The 22716-nt window shown below is 42.0% G+C and overlaps 1 protein-coding gene across 1 annotated transcript in view; it reads left to right on the forward strand.

The window, feature by feature from the left end:
• Nucleotides 1-10285: 10285 nt before the first annotated feature.
• Racgap1 (Rac GTPase activating protein 1) overlaps nucleotides 10286-22716 on the forward strand; it is a 34089-nt gene continuing 21658 nt past the window's right edge. The window contains exons 1-2 of the mRNA XM_013018693.1: nucleotides 10286-10414; nucleotides 19282-19370. Of these exons, the coding sequence (XP_012874147.1) occupies nucleotides 19286-19370 (85 nt within the window). The 5' untranslated portion in view covers nucleotides 10286-10414; nucleotides 19282-19285. The remainder of the gene's footprint in view (nucleotides 10415-19281; nucleotides 19371-22716) is intronic.

The raw sequence follows: 22716 nt of genomic DNA on the forward strand, positions 1-22716 counted from the left end.
AGCTCAGGGACAGTGCCCAGACACTCTGGTTTAATGAAGAGCTCAAGAACAGTGCCCAGGCCCAGAGTTCAAGCCCCAGGACTCACACACACACACACACACACACACACACACACACACACACTACACACACTACACACACACACACACACAAACAGAGGTGATGTTGGAACTTCAAACAATAGGAAGTGTTCATAAGTAGCAAAAGATTGGGGGCAGGCGACAGAGGCAGACATTCCTGGGTCCAGTGAAGCTCTGGCCAAAGCCTATATGAAGAATTGGTGGAGGGAAAATGAAATGATGGTGGGATGTGGCAGCTGGAAGCCCTAAGATATGAGGACTCAGTACACAATAGGTGATTTTATCTAACTTGAGAGAGTCACAGCCCAGATAGGGAAATTCAGCCTCTTTCTGTCTGCCCTAGGCCTTTGACCATTCTTTCCCTCCTCCTTTGACTGCTGGCAGTAATTGCTCTCCATTTGGTGATTACTTAGCTCATTAATTGCCTAAAGGAGAGCAGCAGTCTAGGGTGGGGGTGATTGGCAGTGTAATTAATGGATAGAGGCGACTTGGGGGAATGAATATGGACTTGGCACAGGCCTGACACAGGCTGGAGTGTGGTACATAAGAGTGGGTCATTGGGCACTGATAGCTCACATCTGTAATCCTAGCTACTTAGGAGGCTAAGATCTGAGGATCATGGTTCAAAGCCAGCCAGGGCAGGAAAATCCATGAGACTCTTATCTCCAATTAACCACCAGAAAACTGGAAGTGGCACTATGGCTCAAGTGGTAGAGTGCTAGCCTTGAGCTGAGGAGCTGAGGGACAGTGCCCAGGCCCAGAGTTCAGTCCCCATGACCAACGAAAAAAATGTGGGTCTTGTGTATTTGGCTCAGCCCACTGGATTCTTCTGCTCAGATCCATTGTTCAGTTCTAATATAGATGCCAATACTTTCATTCTCAAATACCCTACCATCCCTTTTCCAAACACCAAGTCACCACCACCACCATCACCATTTTTCTTCTTCCTTGTCATTGTCACCACCATTGTGTGTGGGGTGTGTGTGTGTGTGTGTTGGTACTGGGGCTTGAACTCAAAACCTCATGTTCTCCCTTAGTTGGTTTAGTTTTGTTTTTGGTGGTGGTGGGGCTTAAACTCTGGACCTGGGCACTGTCCCTGTGCTCTTCAGCTCAAGGCTAGCACTCTACTTGTGCCACAGTTCCACTTCCAGTTTTCAAAATCATTTATTGGAGATAAGAGTCTCATAGACTTTCCTGTCTGGGCTGGCTTTTAACTGTGATCCTCAGATCTCAACCTCCTGAGTAGCTAGGATTACAGGCATGAGTCACCAGTGCCCGGCTCTCCCTTAGTTTTATTGCTCAAGGCTGGAGCTCTACCACTTGAGCCACACCTACTTGAACCATACCTCCACTTCTGGCTTTTTGCTGGTTAATTGGCAATAAGAGTCTTGTGGTTTTTTTTTTTCCTCTGGGATGACTTTGAACTGGGATCCTCACATCTCAGCCTCCTGAGAGTATTGCAGATTATGAGCCACCAGTGCTCAGCTGTCACCACTATTCAGGATGTAGCTTCCAAGGTGGCTCCTACTGACCTCTGTCTCCTAGCACTTATGCCATTGTATTATCCCATCCCTTCAATATGGGTTGTATTTAATCACTCATACCTAGGGGACAGAATTCAGTGGAAATAATGAGATGAAACTTCAAGCTTAGATTACAAAAAGGTTGTGTTTTCCATTTGGGTACTTTGTCACTTCTACTGGGGAAAGCCAGCTGCCATATTCACAGCTGCCCATGAAGAAGATCACATGGCAAAGAACAAAGGGAGACTTCAGGGCAGCACTCAGCAAGGTCCTAGTGTTTAAAAGAAAACTGAATTCTGCCAATGATCGTGTGTGTGAGACTATCATGTGATAGTCCCCCAGTCAAGACAACAGATGAGACTACAACCCTTGCTATCACCTTGGTAGCAGCCTTGGGAGAGACCTTGAGCCAGAGAACCATGTTCAATGCCTAGCCCACAGAAACTGAGATAATAAATATGTGTTGGTTTGAGGTACCAAGTTTGGGGGGTAATTTGTTATGCAACAAGAGATAAAATACAGTCACCATTACCACAATTCCCATCACTGCTTCAAATTCATATAATCAAGTTGACCATCATCACAAAAAGTACTCATTATGCATCAGACTCTATCCAAGCCCTAAGACTCCAAAGAGATAGGACATATAGTTTGCATCCTCAGATAATCAGATTGGGACTATATGACATATTCATAAAAAGTGAATGATGCTGGTGCTCACACCTGTAATCCTAGCTACTCGGGAGGCGGAGATCTGAGGATTGAGGGTTGAAGCCATCCTGGGCAGGAAAACCTGTGAGACTCTTTTTTTTTTTTTTGTCGGTCATGGGTCTTGAACTCTGGGCCTGGGTGCTGTTCCTGTGCTCTTCAGCTCAAGGCTAGCGCTCTACCATTTGAGCTACAATGCCACTTCTGGTTTTCTGGTGGTTAATTGGAGATAAGAATCTCACAGACTTTCTTGCCTGGGCTGGCTCTGAACTAAGATCCTCAGAGCTCAACCTCCTGAGTAGCCAGGATTACAGGTGTGAGCCACAGGCACCCGGTTCTGTGAGACTCTTACCTCCAATTAACTACCAAAAAGCTGGAAGTAGAGCAATGGCTCCAGTGGTAGAGCTGAAAGGCTAAGGGACAGGTTTCAGACCCTGAGTTCAAACTCCAGAAACAGCGCTCGCATTCTCTCTCTCTACCCACCCTCCTCTCTCCCTCCCTCTCAATATTGAATAGTAGGTCAAAAAAAAAATCTCAGCTTATTGCTTCTGTGGGTCAGGACAGGAAGGAAGGCTTCATGGATGAGGGCGCCTTAAAGGATCAGTAAAATCTGTAAAAGAGAGGGAACCGGAATTGACCTGATGTTTCAGGTAAAAAATGAAGTAAGGAGATCTACGCAGAAGAGAAGCCCAGGCAGGGGAGCTCTGAGAAATGAGGTTGGAGCCAGAACAGAAGCACATGGAAGTATAGTGCATTATAAATTGGTATATCTTCCAAGCATTGTACTTTCTACAGAATCCCCTGCATTGTTAGTTGAGGAGAGTCATCCTCTTTAATAGAGGAGAAAACATCTTTTAGAGTGGGTCTGAAGGATCTGAAGTTGTGGGGTGTGGCTTACTAGTACAGCCCTTGCCTAGCATGCAGGAAGTGTGCTAGGCAAGGCTCCATCCCTACTATCACCAAAAAGAGAAACATAGTCTTCCCAGTTCTCCAGCTCATCCCTGGTAAACAGTCAGAGACCGAGGCCTGGCCCCTCTGCTCCAGTGGAGGCCATGTAGATTGATGGGATCTGGCCAACTGGCTTCAGTTCCTTCCAGCTGGTAACCGTGGGCCAGCTAGTCAACCTTTGCGCCAATTAAACCCTGCATTCAGGCTTTTTACTGAGCAGATATCACATCAGAAACACTGCATGGTGCCTGGGACATGGCAGCTTGGTAATAAATGTTCATTCTGTTCCACAGACCCTTCCACCTTCTCCTCCCCAGTGCCTTGTCTGCATTGGAGGTTGGGCAGAAGTTGTCTTACTCCATATCCAGGAATAATCATCCCAGGGGACATTATTCCTATGTGGGCATGAGTCAGGAAGCTGCCTCTAAAATCTATCTTCCAGAAAGTCTTTTAGAATTGGTTGGAAGCAAGTTGATCCTTATTCCTCTCAGCTCTGGACTGTAAGGTGGGAAAATTCCCAGATTGCTTTGTTTGTTTAGTGTGTCTGGGTATATGTGGGTGCTGGTACTGGAGCTTAAACTCAGGGCCTTGGGCTCTTGCTTACTTTTCTCTGCTCAAGGCTAGTGTTCTACCACTTGAGCCACACTTCTTTTCGCTTTTTACTGGTTAATGGAACATAAGAGTTTCATGGACTTTTGTGCCCAGGCTGGTTTTGAACCTCAATCCTCAGATCCTAGCCTTCAGCTAGGATTACAGGCCTGATTCACCAGTGCTTGGCTTCTTTTTATTTTTACTTTGTACTTTTGAGAACTTTAATATTCACACCTTTCTCAGTCCTCACTACAACCAGAGCACATAACTCATATTTGTTTTGCCCCCATTCTGCTGATGAATATGTGGAAGGTGACAGGTTAAATGACTAAAACAGTGAGTGACTTAGCTGATCCCCCTCTTCTCAGGATGCCGAATGCCATGTGCTCTCTTCTGCCCACACTATCCCATGGCTTTGAGAGGCTCAGTGACTTACAGGGTTTAGAAGCAGTTGTGAAGTTAGAACCGCGGCCGCCTCTCCAGCCCCTAGAGCAGTGTGTTCTTTCTGCTCCATCACCCTGCACCAAGTAGAAAAACTGCTTCAGGAAACAAGTTTGGCAGAGGAGAGGGAGAGATGATGGGTGAGGAGGAGGGAGCTGGAGCCCCGTGGGTGACTGTGGAGGATAGGGTCGATACAGAGATAGGCGGGCTGGGATGCCGGGGTCCCCAGTTGCCTAGGGCTGAGACCAGCCTTCCCTATTCCATCAGGCCTGGGGCAGCTGCAGCTGCCAGTGCTCCCCTCCATCAAGACCCCTCCAGAGAGCACGAAATCAAATATTCTTTCTCCCCTGCTCAGGCAGGCTTATTGCCATTGACAGTAAATGTATTGCTCTAATCTTTTCTCATTTTGCCAGTATAGGATCCATTCTGATCTCCCTCCCAGCCTTGAAGGCTTCAGGAAGGCTGGGAGGGAGGCATAGGAGAGCTTCCGGAATGAGGAAGAAGGTGGGAGAGAGACGCAGGGGCTGGGCTGTCAATGGGGCAACTGTAGTGATCCTAGACTTGAAATGGCCTTGTCTCTAGAAAGCTCTCCAGAAAGTGAAGTTCTCTGGGGGAAAGCCAACTGCTCCCCAATGCCATGACCAAGGCTCTCCCTATGGAAGTAAATGAGAAAGGTTTTGATGATCAGTGAGGAAGTAGGCCTGGGGTTTCAGGGGAACAGACTTTCTGATGAGCAGACAGGCTTGGGGGGGGGGTGTATGGTAGAGGAGGAGGGTAGACGGAGTCATGCAACCTTTTTCTTCCCAGACTGGTCTCAAACCAGGATCCCAATAATCTCAGCCTCCCAGGTAGCTAGGATTACAGGCATGAGCCAACTATACCTAGCTTAAGAAGTACATCTCTTCCCCAGAAGTTTATAGTCTAGTAAGGAAAGTAAGGGTATTTACAGAGTGTTTACTATATGCCCAGAACTGTGCTAAGTATTTTACAAAGGTATTTTATTTATTCCTCTGAATAACCCAAATGAAATAGGAATTATTGTGACTTCCATTTATAGATGAGTAAGCAATGTAGTTGGCATGTGAAAGGCCATATGATAGTAACTAGAAAAGCGAGAAAAAAAAACAAAAAAAATTAGATAACATACATAGGCGGATTATGCTCTGTAACCCTAGCTACTCAGGAGGATGAGATCTGAAGATCACAGTTTGAAGCCAGTCTGGAGAGGATAATGTTATCTCCAAATCTATTAACCACCAAAATGCCAAAAGTGGAGGTGTACAACTCAAGTGGTAGAGTGCCAGCCTTGAGCAAAAAAGCTAAGAGACAATTGCTAGCCCCTAAGTTCAAGCCCCAGTACTACACAAAAAGGAAAAAAAAAAAGAGGGGTGGGGGAAAATGGAGCACTGAGGCATGGGTAATGGCAAAGGTCTGAGGTCAGGTGTCAGAGACCTCCCTGAAGAAAGAAGTGAAAATTCAAGGTGCCTAGAAGGGTGAATAGAACTTGGCCAGGTGAAGAGGCAGCAGGGAGGCAGAAAGAGTGGGGTCAGTTGAACATCAAAGGTAAAGCTCTGGGTGGGAACCATTATTTGGTGCTACTGAGAGCCTGGCTGAGAGTGAGGAAGAGCAGGTAAAGAGACTGAGCAAGAGCAGGAAAGGAGAGACTTATGTAAGGAAAATATGTAAGGAGGCAAGCTAGAGAAGGAAGAGGTAGGATGAGAAGTGTGTGTGTGTGTGTGTGTGTGTGTGTGCTGGGAGTTGAACTCAGGCCCTTGAGTACTCACTTTTTTTTTCTCTCAAGGCTGGTGTTGTATACTTGAGTCACACTTCCACTTCTGGCTTTTTGCTGGTTAACTGAAGAGTCTCATGACTTTGTCTACCTGGGCTAGTTTTAGACTGAGATCCTTAGATCTCAGTCTCCTGAGTAGCTAGTATTACAAGTATGAGTCACTGGCACCTGGCTTAGGACTGATTTTTTTTAACCTGTGAAGAACACAAGGGAGGAGCACACAATTTCACTGGTGTTTGGACCACTGAACCAGACTAGGGTGGTAACAGTAGTTACTAGATAAGTGATTGGGGTGTGAAGAAGAAAAAAGATAGGCCCTTCTGTTCCTTATCCCAAGGTCCAGTTATTTCTTTTTTTTTTTTTTGGGCTCCAGTCGTGGGGCCTGAACTCTGGGCTTGGGTGCTGTCCCTCAGCTCTTCAGCTCAAGGCTAGCGCTCTACCACTTGAGCCACAGCACCACTTCTGGCTTTTTGCTTATGTGGTGCTGAGGAATCAAACCCAGGGCCTCATGCATGCAAGGCAAGCACTCTACCACTGAGCCACCTTCCCAGCCCCCAAGGTCCAGTTATTTAGTTAATTTATTTTATGCACATCTTAGTGAACCCAGCACATGGTGGTGGTGGGGTGCTGTCCCAGGGCTTTTTGTTTTTGTCTTGCTCAAGGCTAGCACTCTACTACTTGAGTCACAGCTCCATGTTTGCCTTTTTGGGTAGTTTATTGGAGATAAGAGTCCCATAAACTTTTCTGCTCTGGCTGTTTTCAAACTGTGATCCTCAGATCTCAGCCTCCTGAGTAGCTAGGATTATAAGCATGAACCACTGGTGCCTGGCAAGGTTGTTATTTAATAGGTAACTTTCATTTTACTCACTGGCTTCATAAATATCTTCTACTTGTACCCCCTACCCCCCATTCTCACTGCTACTGGCCTAGCTCAGAAGTTTCTCTACCTTCAGATGGGTTCCTTTCCATACCATTCATACCATCTTCTGTGCTTTTTTTTTCTTTTTTTTTTCAGCACTGGGGATTTGTTTCCTCTCCCAGTATTGGGACTATACATTCCTTGGATCTCTTGAATGCTAGGTATGTGTTGTAGAATTCTACCCTGACCTTATCTTAGTGTATGTTCTAAATCAGTCAAGTCAGTCCAAGCCTCACTCTTCTGACAAAGACTCTATTTCAGGATTAAGGCTAATCTCTATCTGATCTGGTCTCAGTCTCCTTTTGTGAGTTTATTCTCCCCTTCTCAGGTCAATGCTCCCAAAAGGCATTACATCTACTGAGTCCCCATGTCACTTGCAAGTTGCAATAAATGTCCTCCATGGTCCTAGGTCTTTTCCATCAACAATGTGCTTATGTATTTACAAAAAATATACTTGCCCCATTCCTCAGAGGTCACATGGTCTTTGCATTGCTAGGAATTTGCCATCCACTTCTCTCTGCTAAATTTCTATTCACACTTCAAGTCTCAGCTCAGATATCAGTCTCTAGGCTTTTGTAACACTCCTACTCCCCTGATAGGATTAATTGCTTTTTTGTCTGTGCTTCTAAGGCACTTTACACATAGCTCTATCCTAGAATAGTACTTATTTTATTGTATTATGGATATCTAAAGAGCACAGGCTAATGCAATCAACAAATGCTCCTGTCCCTGAAAGGTGGCTGGGAAGATTAGCTGTGTCAATATACATACAGTTTATATTTCTTCATCCCTTTCCTAATAATACTAACAATATATATTACATTTTGAAATCAAATACTTTAAGATCATACCACATACTACCTGGATTGATCTGGGAATAAACTTGTAAGAGAGGAATAGTATTATTATTATGTATAGTTGAAGGAAGTGAGGTACATAGCAGTTAAAAAGTGGTAATGGTTATATAACAATCTCAGTTTGGAGTCAACCTGGGCAGACACATCCTTGAGACTCTTACTTCCAATTAACCAGAAAAAAGCTGGAAGTAGAGGCCTGGCTCAACTGGTAGAGAGCCAGCCATGAGTTGGGGGTGGGGGACTGGAGGCAGCATGAAGCTGAGCAAGTTCAACCCCTAGTACTGGAAAAAAGAGAAATAAGGTTAATATAGGGGTAATAGATTAGTGGTGGAGCTCTTGACTTTTGGCAGTCCCTGGGTTCAATTCCTAGTATCAACAGCAAGATAATATAGCCGGTTAAGTGGCATATCTGCCACATAACAGTTCTTCATTGCTATTTGTTAAAATGAAGTCATATTTTTCTGGTTATAAAATCCGTGTTCTATTGTTTTACTAAAGAAATAAAAATATATTTATAGAGTGCATTATGATGTTTCACTAGATAGATATATGTCTCTCTCTATATAATATACACACACTTGTATAAATACACAAATAAGGAAACATCATATATGCATACATTCATACATACACTGTGGAATGACTGAATCAAGATAATTAATATATGCATTCTTTCACATTGTGGTGAGAATATTTAAGACCTACTGTTAGCACTTGCTTGTACTAATTATAGTCACTTGTACTAATTATAGTCACCCCGTTATAATAATCTAGACATACTCCTCTAACTAAAATTTTATATATTTGAACATAATCTCCTCAACCTGTGATCTTTCAGTTAAATCTCACTGCTTCTTGTATGCTCTAAGCAATATTTTTTCAAACTACAAGTAGTCACTCATTGTTGACTAGTATATTCAATGAAGTAGGGACTCCAAAATGTTCAGGGTATATTACATATTGTAAAGATGACCAGAGTCCTCTGATAATTGCTTCAGACATGAAATGTATTAAATATATGGGTCCAGATTTTTTGTCTTTTTCTTGTTATTATATAGGTGCCATACAGAGGGGCTACAGTCACATAAGTCAAGTAATGAGTACATTTCTTTTTGGACAATGTCACCCTTTTCCTCACTCTCTCCCAGCTGTTGCGTCCAGATTTTTACAAAAAGTATATCAGCCTTTGTGCCAGCACAATGTAAAATTCCAAATAGCATTTTATTAAATGGAATTACAACACTTCTCATTTAGTATTTTTGTTTCCCTGATGAACTGGCTCCTCCATTTGTAGCTACTGGAAAGAAGAAACCTTTTAGTTGTTGCTGTTGCTGTTGTTGTTTTTCTGATTCCTAGCTGAGTATTTGTTATGAACTGGCCCATTTATAGTGATACTTGTGTGTCAGTTGAAAGGCGAATGAAGGCAGGACTGAATGGATAATATAGTCAGTACATATGGTTGAAATGACTGCGGTTCTTTCTCCTGCAGGAATTGTTCATGTTTTGCTATGCGCAACGTTCAGTCAATGGCTTCCATGAGCCCTATTTCCCTATCAGGGAAACAGAGAAGCCTAGAATAATATGCACTCAAGAAGCACCATTTGGCTGGGTGCCCGTGGCTCAAGCCTGTAGCTTGCCTGTAATCCTAGCTATTCAATGGGCTGAGATTTGAGGATTAAGGTTTGAAGCCAGCCCCAACAGGAGAACCTATGTTTACACGCGCCCCCCCCCCCCCCCCCCCCCCCCCCCCCCCGCCTCCAGGGGCTTGAATTCAGGGCCTGGCCACTGTCCCTGAGCCTCTCTGTGCTCAAGGCTAGCGCTCTACCACTTGAGCCACAGAGCCACTTCTGGCTTTTTCTGTTTCATGTAGTACTGAGGAATCGAACCCAGGGCTTCATGCATGCTAGGCCAGCACTCTACCACCAAGCAACATTCCTAGCCCTGTGAAACTCTGATCTCCAATTAACTACCAAAAAACAAAAGAAAAAAAACAAAAAAAAAAAGCCCAGGCGTGGAGCTGCGGCTCAAGTGGTAGAGCGCTAACCTTAAGCAAAAAAACAAAATAAAACTCAGAAACAGTGCCCAGGCCTTGAGTTCAAGTGACAGAACTGAACCCCCCCCCACCCCCGCCAAAACAAAAAACAAAAAAAGGAATTATTTGCCCTTAGTCAACATGGCATCCAGAATGGCTTCAGGAAAGGGCACCAGGAGGAAAAAAATCCATCCAAACTCAAAACTACTGACCTTAGTCAAAATGGCCTCCTTCAGCTTCACGCCAGCGGAACGCGCATGCTTAGTTTTGTTCCTGTCCCCCGCCCTTTGGTCTGACGCATGCGTTATATAGTGGGCGGTGTGAGTGGAATAAACTTCTCTGTGATTGGCCGGTGCGGGATTTCAAACCCGAGCGGGCAGCGCGGTGCCGCTCTGCCGTTGGGTGAGACGCGTCGGGAAGTGTCTGGCCGCCCAGGTGGGACCTGGCGGCACCCCGAGGAGTGAGCGCGGTGGGCTGCGAGACCAGGCGCCGGATTGACGTGCTGGAGGGCGTGCGGCCGCCGTGGTAAGTTTTTGGCCACCGCGGGGGGGTCGGAGGGGAAGGCCGGCCGCCTGTGTCCCGCGGCTGTGGCTTTCCAGGCCAGGGGGAGGTGGGGGGGCTTGGGAAGGCCAGGTCTGCTTGTTTGAGTTTTTAATTTTGGCATCGGGTCTTGTGGGAAGTGAGAAGTGTTTTAGGGGTGGCTTCTTTTACAGGACCGGAGCCATCCCCCCCACCCCCATTCCCCCCCTGACCAAAAAGAAGTGGTGTGTACTTAAACTCGCTGTCGGTGGGGTGACCTCCCCACCCCGCTTTTGGAAGCACTGGGTATTTGTAAAGGGAGGAGCCTTGGTGTTTGGGGGGCCTGAAGGTGAGCCCCGTCTTCCTGGTTGGGCTGGGTCTCTTCAGGTAGGCGGCCCAGGCAAGGAATGACATCTTGCCCTTCCCAACTTGTTTCTGAGCCTCAGTAAACAGTCACCCTTTTATGTATTTATTTAATTGTTTTTTTTTTTTTTACCCTTTCACGCCCATTTCAGTTCATAAGTATCTCTCTTTGGTAGGCCAAGGGTGTGTGTAGGGAATTGGAGTGGGTGGGAAGATAAAAGCCCTTAAAATTTAAAGACATTCTTTTTAATAGGTCAGATAAACACTTTAAAAAAAATTAGTGAAGTTGTTTTGAGAAGGCACCATCCTATTGCTTGCTTAATCATCCAACAGGTACTTTTATTTTTATATTGTGTGTGTGTGTGTTGGTCCTGGGGCTTGCACTCAGGGTCCTAAGGCGCTGTCACTGAGTTTTGTTTGTTTTTTGCTCAAGACTGGTGCTCTATTATTTTTAGATTAAAAAGAAAGATTTTTATTAGTATACATCAGCCAAGGGTGTGTGTGACTCACTGGGACATTTCCATAAGCGCATCCAATGCATTCTCACCAAACTTGGAAACTCACTCCCTCAGTCAGTCACGGGTCCCCCTTTTCTTAAACAATTTCAGTGGATTCTTACTCAACACTAACTGGTACTATTAAAGTTTAAGTAGAAGGCAATCATACTTAGCCTAAAAAGAATGTGCAGTTTGTTTGGGGTGGCAGAGTTTAAAAAGATATCTGCTGAATCTATAAAATGTTGGAGTACACCATATAGTATAGTGTTTTTTTTGTAGCAGGGGCCGGTGGTGAGACAGGGTCTCTGATATTTACCCCAGGCTGGCCTTGAACTTTCCTTCTGTCTGCCTTACTCCTGACTAGCTGGGATTTCAGGCAAGTGCCCTTGGGCCCAGTTAGTATGACTTTTTTAGAAAGTTTTTTTTGGCAGTCTTTATGAAGAGTCTTAAGAGTTTCCACACCCTAATATGTATTAATTGAATGGGGTGGGGGCATGGCTCAGTTGGTAGAGTGCTAGTCAATTAGTGGAAGCATTAGGTACCAAGTTCAGTTCTTGGTCTCAGACCAAAAAAGAAGAAGAAAAGAAATACATTGATTGGAAATTTATGTAAGGAGCATGGTCACCTGAAGAAAAATACTGTTTGATGTTATTCATTCAGTGAGTACTTAATCACTAACAAATGTCTTCATTGTTAAGGCACCGGAGGCTCAGCAGTGAACAGAACAGACAAAAATCTTTGCTTCCTGAGAATTTACACCATTGACAATAAATTAAATAAGTATACCAGAATGATAAGTGCTTTGGGGAACAAAGTTAAGTTGAGAAGTGTCGAGAGGAAAGGCTGCAATTTAAAAGGATGGTTAGGCCGGGTGCTGGTGGCTCACGCCTGTAATCCTAGCTAATCAGGAGGCTGAGATCTGAGGATCGCGGTTCAAAGCCAGCCCGGGCAGGAAAGACCGTGAGACTCCTATCTCCAATAAACCACCAGAAAACCGAAAGTGGCGCTGTAGCTCAAGTGGTAGAGCGCTCGCCTTGAGCTGAAGAGCTGAAGGACAGCGCCCACGCCCAGAGTTCAAGCCCCACGACCGACAAAAAAAAAAAAAAAAAGTAAAAGGATGGTTAGGAAAGACTTCACTGAGAAAATGACATGAATAAAGATTTGAAAGAGGCCATCCAGGAGATTCCAGGCAGGGTGGTAACTGAAAAATGGAATAATCTAAATATCAAAAGAAGAGAATGATTAAACAGTAGTTGCTCATCAGCTGTTTTGAATTTAATGGAGACATGATAGTAAAAAGCAAAGCACAAAATTATATATAATCTATGATTGCAACTCTGATAAATGAGTGCTCATGGACAAAGGTTAAATATAGAGGCACATAACAGTTGGTTAGAGTGATGATGATTTTTCTTTATTTTTTTTTAAACATAGAAATTTATCACTATGAGGCAGTGTTTCTGCTCAGTGAGTGTTTTAGATAATAAGGGAGATCATTGTGGATTGAAATGAAGGCTTCATTGAATTGGTAAGACTTATTTTAGACCTTGAATAAAACAGTTAAGACAGAAGAATTCACAGAAAAAAAGATGAATAAGCTGAGTTTGTAATAATTTTATAAAAAAAATCATTATTCAGTTCTCATTTCTTCATGTTGGGTTGAAGATATTCTGTACACTCATTCTGCATTAGTTTGCTCACAAGAACAATGCTTTTTTTGAGGGGGGTGAGGGGGTGGGAACCTGGAATGTGGCTCAGTGGTGGAACACTTGATTACCATTTACAAGGCTCTGAGTTCAATCCCTAGCACTCTAAAAACAGACAAAAATTTGATCTCATGATGGTATTTTTTCTTTTTGCTTATGTGGTGCTGAGGAATCGAACCCAGGGCCTCAGGCATGCAAGGCAAGCGCTCTACCATTGAGCTACCTTCCCAGCCCGATAGTATTTTTTCTTCTTCTTCTTTTTTCTTTTTTTTCCCCTGTCGGTCGTGGGGCTTGAACTCTGGGCTTGGGTGCTATCCTTGTGCTCTTCAGCTCAAGGCGAGCGTGCTACCACTTGAGCCACAGCACCACTTCCAGTTTTCTAGCAGTTTATTGGAGATAAGTCTCTCAGGAACTTTCCTGCCCTGGCTGGCTTTGAACCTAGATCCTCAGATCTCAGCCTCCTGAATAGCTAGGATTATAGGCGAGAGCCACTGGCTCCCGGCTTATTTTTTCTTCTTGCCACTTGGATTTGATACAGACATTTGGGAAAAAAAATTGTTCTGAAATGCTTCCTACTTGTATGAAAGAATCTTAGCATTGAGATTGTTTTTGGGAATAAAAGGTTTTCCTTGGTAGCAGAAAACCTATATTGTTAATTTCTTGGGATTCTCCAGATCAGCAATGTTTGTGGTATTTTTTTTTATTAAAACACTTCAATAAAAAAGTCAAGTCGTTTTCTATTGCTTTGTTTTACAATATTTAACACCTTTTACGTATCTAAAAAACCCGATATGTAGCTTTCATCATAATGTTGTTTGTAAGAGAAAGTAGAAGAGTATATAGACTTCTCCCAGGATACCCTGCAGTCTGCAGTAGTCTGTTACTCTGAAGAACTGTCTGTCTTCTTCTCTGGGTGATTGAAATTAAATTGGGGGCTCAAAGCAATCAAGGCAAGCTGAGACTCTACCTTGGTGTTGCCAAATTGCTCCCTTAGGGATACTCACAGATTGGGAATCTGTATGTAGTGACTTCTCCACTTCTGGGGCCTCCTATCAATAATAGCTGAGATTCTCTGCACCTTTTTGTTTAAAGTGCTCACAAACTGATTTCCTTGCCACACACGGGGGTCGTTTCAGCTTTCCCGAAAGGCAGCAGCCCCTTTTGTGGAAAGTGACAGCTGTTTTACAGCTGCAAAGCAATGCACTGCAAGATGACTTTGTTTTTGTTTCCTTTCACATTAGTGTATCTCCTAGCTATGCAGCTAAATAATAAAGGGAGAGGAAATAAACTTAAGGGTGAAAATGTGACCCAGTAGGAAAATTAAAACCATTCTCAGTTGACATTGAATAGGATGAGTAGATTTTAGCTTTTTGAGTTACAATTTGGCTAAGATATCAAGGGTAGTGATGCAGAAAGATATTTTTGTCACCTATAAATAATTCCTTAGAGTCACTTCTGTAGGATGTTAATAAAAATATATTGTTCCACAGACTATAAAGAGAAGAGGATTATAGTTTGCTACTGCCACTTTGATTACCCTAAGTAAACCTGTATTAGAGGTTTACTTCAATAGCATTAAGCCTTATCTAGAACAGCTTGCATAAGTTTCTTTACCTGGTCAAATTTTGTTATCTTTTTGATTGTTTTTGGTCTAGGTTCTATTTATAGACCACTTTTATATGCTTCATTCTTTGTGTAATGTGATTTGGGAGAGACATCCGAGAATGTATGTAACAAACAACCTACTACGTGAGCTCCGCATTTATTAGTCATTTATAGTCTCTGGGTCTTAGTTGTTGGTATCTGTAATACAGAAGTTAAGTTAATCAAATTCATTAAAAAATATATGTGAAATGTCAAACTGAGTGTCCAAATCACTTCAAAGGTCCTAGTAAATACTGATTTTCTTTGTAATTATATAGCATTATTTAAGAAAATAGTTATAATTCTGAATTTACTGTTATCTCTATGTGCAAAGAGCCTAAACTGGGAAGAATACTAGATTTTGGAATCATTGTTCTGGGATGTGATTAACAACTATCAGACACAAATAAAACAAAAATTCATTCTTTTCTGTTTTGTTTTGTTGTGTTCTTTTTGCCAGTTCTGGCACTTGAACTCAGGGCCTGATCACTGTTTCTGAGCTTTTGTGCTCAAGACTAGTGTTCTACCACATGAGCTCCACTTCTGGCTTTTTGATGGTTAATTGGAGATAAGAATCTCATGCACTCTCCTGCCCCAGCTGGCTTTGAACTATAGTCCTCAGATCTCAGCCTCCTGAGTAGCTGGGATTACAGGTGTGAGCATAGTTTTTTTTTTGCATAGTTTTTTTATATATAAATACTTATATATTAATAGTAAGGGTCAATTTATGCATTGTAAAGTTTTTTTCTATGTTAACTTAAAAATTTTCTGTGAAGTATAGTGTATTATTGTTTGCACTTTATAAATGAGCCTCAGAATTTAAGTAATTACCAACAGTTTTACTAGTATATAAGAGATTGAAGCTTTAATTTAGGACTATTGCCCTACCCCTCTTTAACTGTTCTTTTTGTTCTGCTCTAAATTATGTAATGTTGAGGTAGAAAGCAATCCTTTTGAAGTATTAATGGCAGTGTGTGTATTCTTTCACATTTATCAGCTGTTTGTATTACGTTTTAAATTCTCAATGTTTGTGTGTATAACATAGTGCCAAATATAAGATTTCTGCTCTCAAGTTTACAGTCTGCCTGGAACACAAATATCAGGTGATGAGGGGAAAATAGAAATTGAGAAAATAGAAATTGATGGAGACCATGCTGATCTGTCACAATTAAGGACTGCCTCTTTGTGTACAGTAGAGAATGAGGAGGTTCTTAACTAAGCACCTTCTGGCTATGATACTAGGCATCACCCAAGGAGAACAATGCAGATTGCTCTTTGTTGTATGTGTAGTGGTGAGATGTCCCCATGTAGGTTGTCTGCATGCTTAGCAGTGAGATTGATGTGTTCAAGAGCCTGCTGCCCTCCAACTCTTATTCCAGTGAGTAATATACATAGAAAAGAATAATGGACTGAAGGAATGTGAGAAAATGTGACTGTTTCAGTCTGTTCCTGCTGCTAAAACAAAATATCTTAGCCTAGGTAATTTAGAATTGAGACACTTATTTTTCACGGTCTGGGAAGTCCAAGATAAAGGTGCTAGCACAGTCTTTGTCTGGTAAGGGCCTGCTTTCTACCTCTGATCATGTTCTGATCACTTTTTTTGTTTATTTGCTTGCTTTGTTTTGTTTCCATACTGGCTCTTGAATTTAGGGCCTCATGGCCTTAGGGCTTTTTCATTCCAGCTGGTGCTCTATGTCTTGAGCCACACTTTCATTTCTGGATTTTTGGTGGTTAATTGGAGATAAGTCTCATGGGCTTTTGTGCCTAGACTGGCTTGGAACCTCAATCCTCATATTTCAGCCTCCTGAGTAAGTAATTAGGGTTATAGACATGAGCCATCAGTGCCTGGCCTAATCACTTCATAGTACTACTGCATTGGGAATTTAGGTTTAACAGGAATCTTAGAGGGACACAAATACTTAAATCATACACGAGATCAAGAGTCAGTTCATGGAGTTATGTCTGAAGTGATAAGAGTACTTATCTAGCAAACTGAAGCCCGTAGTTTAAAACCCCAGTGACAGACAGATACACAGACACAGTCAGGTCTTATTTAAGACAGAACAACTTTTAGAGGGAAAATTAAGAGCTAGACAGACAGACAGACAGACAGACACACACACACACACACACACACACACAGAGTCAGGTCTTATTTAAGACAGAAAAACTTTTGGGGGGAAAATTAAGAGCTGGGTTCTGATGGGGAATCATACAGATTTTTCTGTTCCTGCTAGCTCAGGTCCTCCAGGTCTCTGAGTAGCTAGGGTTACATACGTGAATCACTGATACCTGACTTTTTTTTTTTGCCCGTTCTGGGGCTTGAACTCAGGGCCTGGGTACTGTCCCTGAGCTTTTTTTGCTCAAGGCTGGCACTCTACCACTTTGAGCCGCAGTGCCACTTCTGGCCTTTTCTGTTTACGTGGTACCGAGGAATGGAATCCAGGGCTTCATTCATGCTAGGCAAGCACTCTACTACTAAGCCATATTCCCAGGCCACCTGACTCATTTCTATACTCTTGAACAGAAGTTTTCTACTGTTCTAGAATTTCACATATACAGATGAGTTGAAAGAAATCAATGCTCAGATTAAAAGTACTTATTAGGACCTTATGTTTTTATTGGGAGTCAAAAGCTATGGTCATCTGAATCAACTATTGAATATGATTCCCTGCTTCTGTCCTGTGGTACTTGAGTATGCTTATTTTTATTAAGTCCATGAGTATCTCTCCATGACTTCCAGACCTCTTCCTGTCAGTGTTTTTGTTTTGTTTTGTTTTTTGTTTGGTTGTTCATGGGGCCTGGACTCTGGGCCTGGGTGCTGTCCCTCAGCTCTTCACCTCACAGATACACAGACACAGTCAGGTCTTATTTAAGACAGAACAACTTTTAGAGGGAAAATTAAGAGCTAGACAGACAGACAGACAGACAGACACACACACACACACACACACACACACACACACACACATACACACACACAGAGTCAGGTCTTATTTAAGACAGAAAAACTTTTGGGGGGAAATTAAGAGCTGGGTTCTGATGGGGAATCATACACATTTTTCTGCCCCTGCTAGCCACAGCGCCACTTCCAGCTTTTTCTGCTTATGTGGTGCGGAGGAATCACACCCAGGGTCTCATACATGCAAGGCAAGCACTCTACCACTAGGACACTTTTCCAGCCCTTTTTCTGTCAGCTTTAATGTTATTCTTTTGATTTTGTTCTTAGTTTAGAAAAAGACTTTTGTAATAAATTTTGTTGGTCTGGTTGCTTAGCAGCTTGCTATGATTATGTTGCTTGGAACAGATAAATTGCCATTTGAGGATCTTAGTTTCTGGCCCAGAATCAGGTGTATATTGTATCCAAGCTGGAATTGAAGGTTTTTGCTATTACAATTGTCACAAGTACAAATGAATATTTTTGTAGCATTTAATAGAAAATATCTTTGTGTTCATGTATTCCTTTGTCGTTTTTTCTTCATTGCTGTTACAACTTATGGTACACTCTTAAAAACATTGCAAAAATCACAAACCATTCATAATAGAGTTTTGAAATTTTTATTTAAAGACAAAATAATCACCAGGAGTAGAATGTTGAGCGATAGATTGCGAAATAGAGGAACAGTCCTTTTTATGATATTTCTAAAGACATTTTATTTTCAAGTGAAATTTGAGTTTATTTCATTTCCTTGATAATTTTCATAACATCCCATGAATGTCTTTTTTAACTGTTAAATGAAGATCTTATTTCCTCAAGATATTTGCAGTTAAAGTCTATTTGAAATAGAACTGCATTTTTAATGTAATCGCTGTAGGTCTTTGAGGGGAAGCACAAAGCCTGAAATTCACTATACAGAACATACCAATAAATGATTTTTCCTTTGCCCTTCTAACTGTGAAGGTGGTGTATTGTCTCTGATGCCAGAATATGGTACACCATAATCCTTCGCCTGTACTTGGTATAAATTTATTAGACATAGTCTGCAAGCAGTCCAGCACCCTGCATTACAGAAATAATTCTTGTGTTGCTGAGCTGGCAATTTCCCCACTTAATCAGTGATATGATGTCATTTGTGTCATTGGTAGGAAATGTGCTGACCATGTCCTGCTTTTTAGAAGGCAGTTTCAACAGGACATTTGCTAAAAATGAAATTAAAGATAGACACTTTAAGTTACATTGTAGATTTCAAAGTCCACAAGAATTAAAATAGCAGAAGTATTATACTAATCAGGTTTGACTTGAACCACATTTTGTAGTCACCTTGTAATCAACTGATTGACAGGCTCATTCCTAATTGCCTTCTTGTCAGCACCAGGATGATTGTGGGTCGAGGTAGGAAAAGAAATAGGCAGGAGGTGTAGGTATTATCTTCTTGTATTCAAGAGAGCCTTCGACAATCCAACTTTGGTTTTAACTGTTTATTTTTTGTCTTTTCAATTTTGGAACTGGGGATTGAACCCAAGACATTATACTTGTTAGGCAAGTGCTTTGCCACTGACCAACTCCCTAGCCTCCAACTTGGTTTTTATATTGAGGATCTTAATGGTAGCTGAAAATGGAAGAGTCCAGATGTTGGTCACTGATGACTCTACGAGTTTGTTACTGCATCTTTTGTCAGAGGGAGAAGGCAGGACCCCTAATGTGTATTTGATTTCTTGGCAGAAAGATGGATACTACAATGCTGAATTTGCGGAATCTGTTTGAGCAGCTTGTGCGCCGGGTGGAAATTCTCAGTGAAGGAAATGAACTTCGTAAGTCATTCTGAGTTGGTTTGTGCAAAAAGAAAAAGCAGACTTCACATTTGGGCTTTCTATAAAACTGAAATATTTCAGTCTTAAAGTTGCTTTTCTTTCGTGTTACCTAAGAAGAATCTGATGGTCACTTACCCATAATCAAAGATTAATGGGAATTCTTTTTTGTTGTTGTTGATCATGGGGCTTGAACTCTGGGCCTGGATGCTGTCCCTCAGCTCTTCAGCTTAAGGCTAGTACTCTACCACTTGAGCCACAGCACCACTTCTGTTTTTTTCTGCTTATGTGGTGCTAAGGAATCGAACCCAGGGCCTCATGCATGCAAGGCAAGCACTCTACCACTGAGGCACCTTCCTTGCCCCTGGAAATTATTCTTAAGTCACTAAAATTATTTCTGTAGTTGCTCTGATTTAGACTTTACTCAGATGTTTTTCATTAGTAACATTATCTTTCCATTTAGTGGTTGGCATTACTTGCCATTTTCTTGTTTGTACTATGAACTAGGTAAAATATGAATTTCTAAGGATTTTTTTTTCCTTTTTTAGTAGTTCTCTTTTTTTTGGTGTTCTACCACTGAGTCATAGCTCTACTTCCTTTTTTTTTTTTTTTTCTGTGCTTTGTTTTGGAACGTGGGGCTTGAAATTACAGCTTTTTCCTGCTCAAGGATGATGTTTTACCACTTGAGCCACAGCTCTACTTCCAGATTTTTGATTGTTTTGTTTGTGTTTGGTCCTGGGGCTTGAAATCAGGGCCTGGGTGCTATCCCTGAGCTTCTTTGCTCAAAGCTAGTGTTCTACTACTTGAACTACAGCTCCATTTCTAGCTTTTATTTTGGTAGTTAATTGGAGATAAATATCTTGGGCTTTCCTGCCTGGGCTGGCTTAAAACCATGATCCTCAGATCTTAGCCTCCTGAGTAGCTAGGATTAAACAGGCATGAGCCACTGGCACCCAGCTAGTTGTCTTTATTCTTTATCCCAGACTTTTTGGTGTTCTATAAAACAAATGAAGAGGGAAAAATAGCCTTTTTTTTTCCGAAAAAGGACTAGGCACGTACTTTCACCAACTTTTGTACATTAGATGTATGAGTAAATAATAAAGGAGATAGGGTGGAGGGTTGGGGAGGAAAAGGAACGATCTGGAAAATAAATTGGAAAGGAAAGTGGGACTGATAGCATTGATGTATATGATCTAAGCGAATTATTCTATGCCAGCTTCTCTTTGTGTTGCTATTTCTCTTCTATTTCAGATTTTCAGTAATAACCAATTTAGCATGTGTTGCTCTCAAATCAGCCTTACTGGCATAAAAGTAATGATTCTGAAAAGTAATGTCCTGAGCTTTTCTTTACCTCCATAGTATTTAGTACGGCATCTTGCTTATACCATTCAGTATTTTCTTTAAATTGATTGATGCTTTTAATAGCTCTTATCCACTTACAGGCCTTTCAGAACAATATTCTATTTTCTCTCTCTAATAGCTGCTGCATGACCCTGTCATCTGGTACTAGCTCAGTAACCACAATGGCATACTAATCAGGCTTCTCTTTGAGGTCACATCATCTCAGAAAATGGATTACTTTGGAGTCTAGTGGGAAAGATAGGGAATAAAAAATCTTAAAACACAGGTTCATTTAACAAATATTTTGTGAGAGCCTATCAAAGCTTCTAGTACATGTTGAGTTTGAGGGAAAGAGACAACTAAATGGCTTCTTGAAAGAAAATAAGCTTTGAGTTGAATCTTAAATATAGGGTCAGATCTTAATAGGCAGGGATGAAAGAGGGCATTTTAGGTCAAGCAACAGCTTGAGTGGAGGGAAGAGGGGATCCAGTGAGGGGGAGGGGATGGTTAGCACTTTGCTTTGGGAAGATTACCTCACAGAGGTGAAGGTTGCAGTAGAGTTGGAGACTAGGATTCTGACTAGGAAGGAAGTGGTTGCCATAGCTTATGAAAAAAGGAGAGGAATCCCATTCCAGAATGAATGCTTGTGAGTTGGAAACATGGGCCAAATGTTAGAAGAGATTGTAATGATAAGACCTCTAGGAGTTTAAGATAGGGGTATGGAACCCAAGGGGTATGGTTTAGAATCCTAATAAGTAGTGCTGGCTTTTAGCTTGTTTCTCTCTGTATCTCCATCTGTGAAAAAGGAATTTAAGCATTTTTCTCTTTTGCGTGACTGCTGTGAGGATTTGGGGATATATTGAGGTACTAGTTGTGGAAATACTTTGGGAAGTAATGCTGCAAAAACAAACAAAACCCCTAAATAACACCCCCCCAAAAGAAAAAATAGTAAGACATCTAATTTCCTATTGATTTCAATAATCCCTGTCCCTCCCAACCCATCCCCCTCTCCCCCCTGAAATAAGACATGTAGTTTCCTATTGATTTTTGTTTTGCAATAGTTTTTTTTTTTTGGGGGGGGGTCCAGTTGTAGGGCCTGAACTCTGGGCCCGGGCGCTGTCCCTTAGCTCTTCAGCTCAAGGCTAGCACTCTACCACTTGAGCCACAACGCCACTTCCGGCTTTTTTCTTTTTGCTTATGTCGTGCTGAGGAATCGAACCCAGGGCCTCATGCACGCAAGGCAAGCGCTCTAACACTGAGCCACCTTCCCAGCCCGCGATAGAGATTTTAGTCCCACCATTTTTCTGGTGGTTAATGGGAGATAAGAGTCTCACGGACTTTCCTTGCTGGCTTTGAACTGGGATTCTCAGATCTCAGCCTCCTGAGTAGCTAGGATTACAGGCGTGAGCCACCAGTGTCCAGCTTAGTTTTAAGTTTTTAAGTCTAAGGTTAATGGAAGATAAGAATGAAAGTAGCTAAATAAAATTACTTTAATTAGCAGTGCCGGTGGCTCACGCCTGTAATCCTAGCTACTCAGGAGGTTGACATCTGAGGATCCCGGTTCAAAGCCAGCCCGGGCAGGAAACTCCCTGAAACTTTTATCTCCAATAAATAAATCACCAGAAAACTGGAAGTGGCGCTGTAGCTTAAGTGGTAGAGTGCTAGCCTTGAGCTGAAGAGCTGAGGGACAGTGCTCAGGCCTAGAGTTCAAGCCCCATGACCAATAAAAAAAAAAAAAACCCAAAACAAATTAATTAATAGCTAAGTATTTTGTTAGTTTTCCCCAGTTTATATTTTAATATTCTATTTTTTTGTAAGAAGCTGTCTGAACTTTTTAAAATATTGATGTATGAATTAGGAATAGGCATTACTTAATATTTAGCAAGTGCCTGTTGTGTATCTGTGACAGTTTGTGCTACACTTTGTATAGTGCCCTTACTACCTAAGAATCTGCGTTATGTGAATATGACCTAGTTTCAGCTCTAAACTGGGTTAATGTGACCAGTAT

This window comes from Dipodomys ordii, unplaced genomic scaffold, assembly GCF_000151885.1.
Source record: "Dipodomys ordii isolate 6190 unplaced genomic scaffold, Dord_2.0 Scaffold42, whole genome shotgun sequence".
Lineage (NCBI taxonomy): Eukaryota > Metazoa > Chordata > Mammalia > Rodentia > Heteromyidae > Dipodomys > Dipodomys ordii.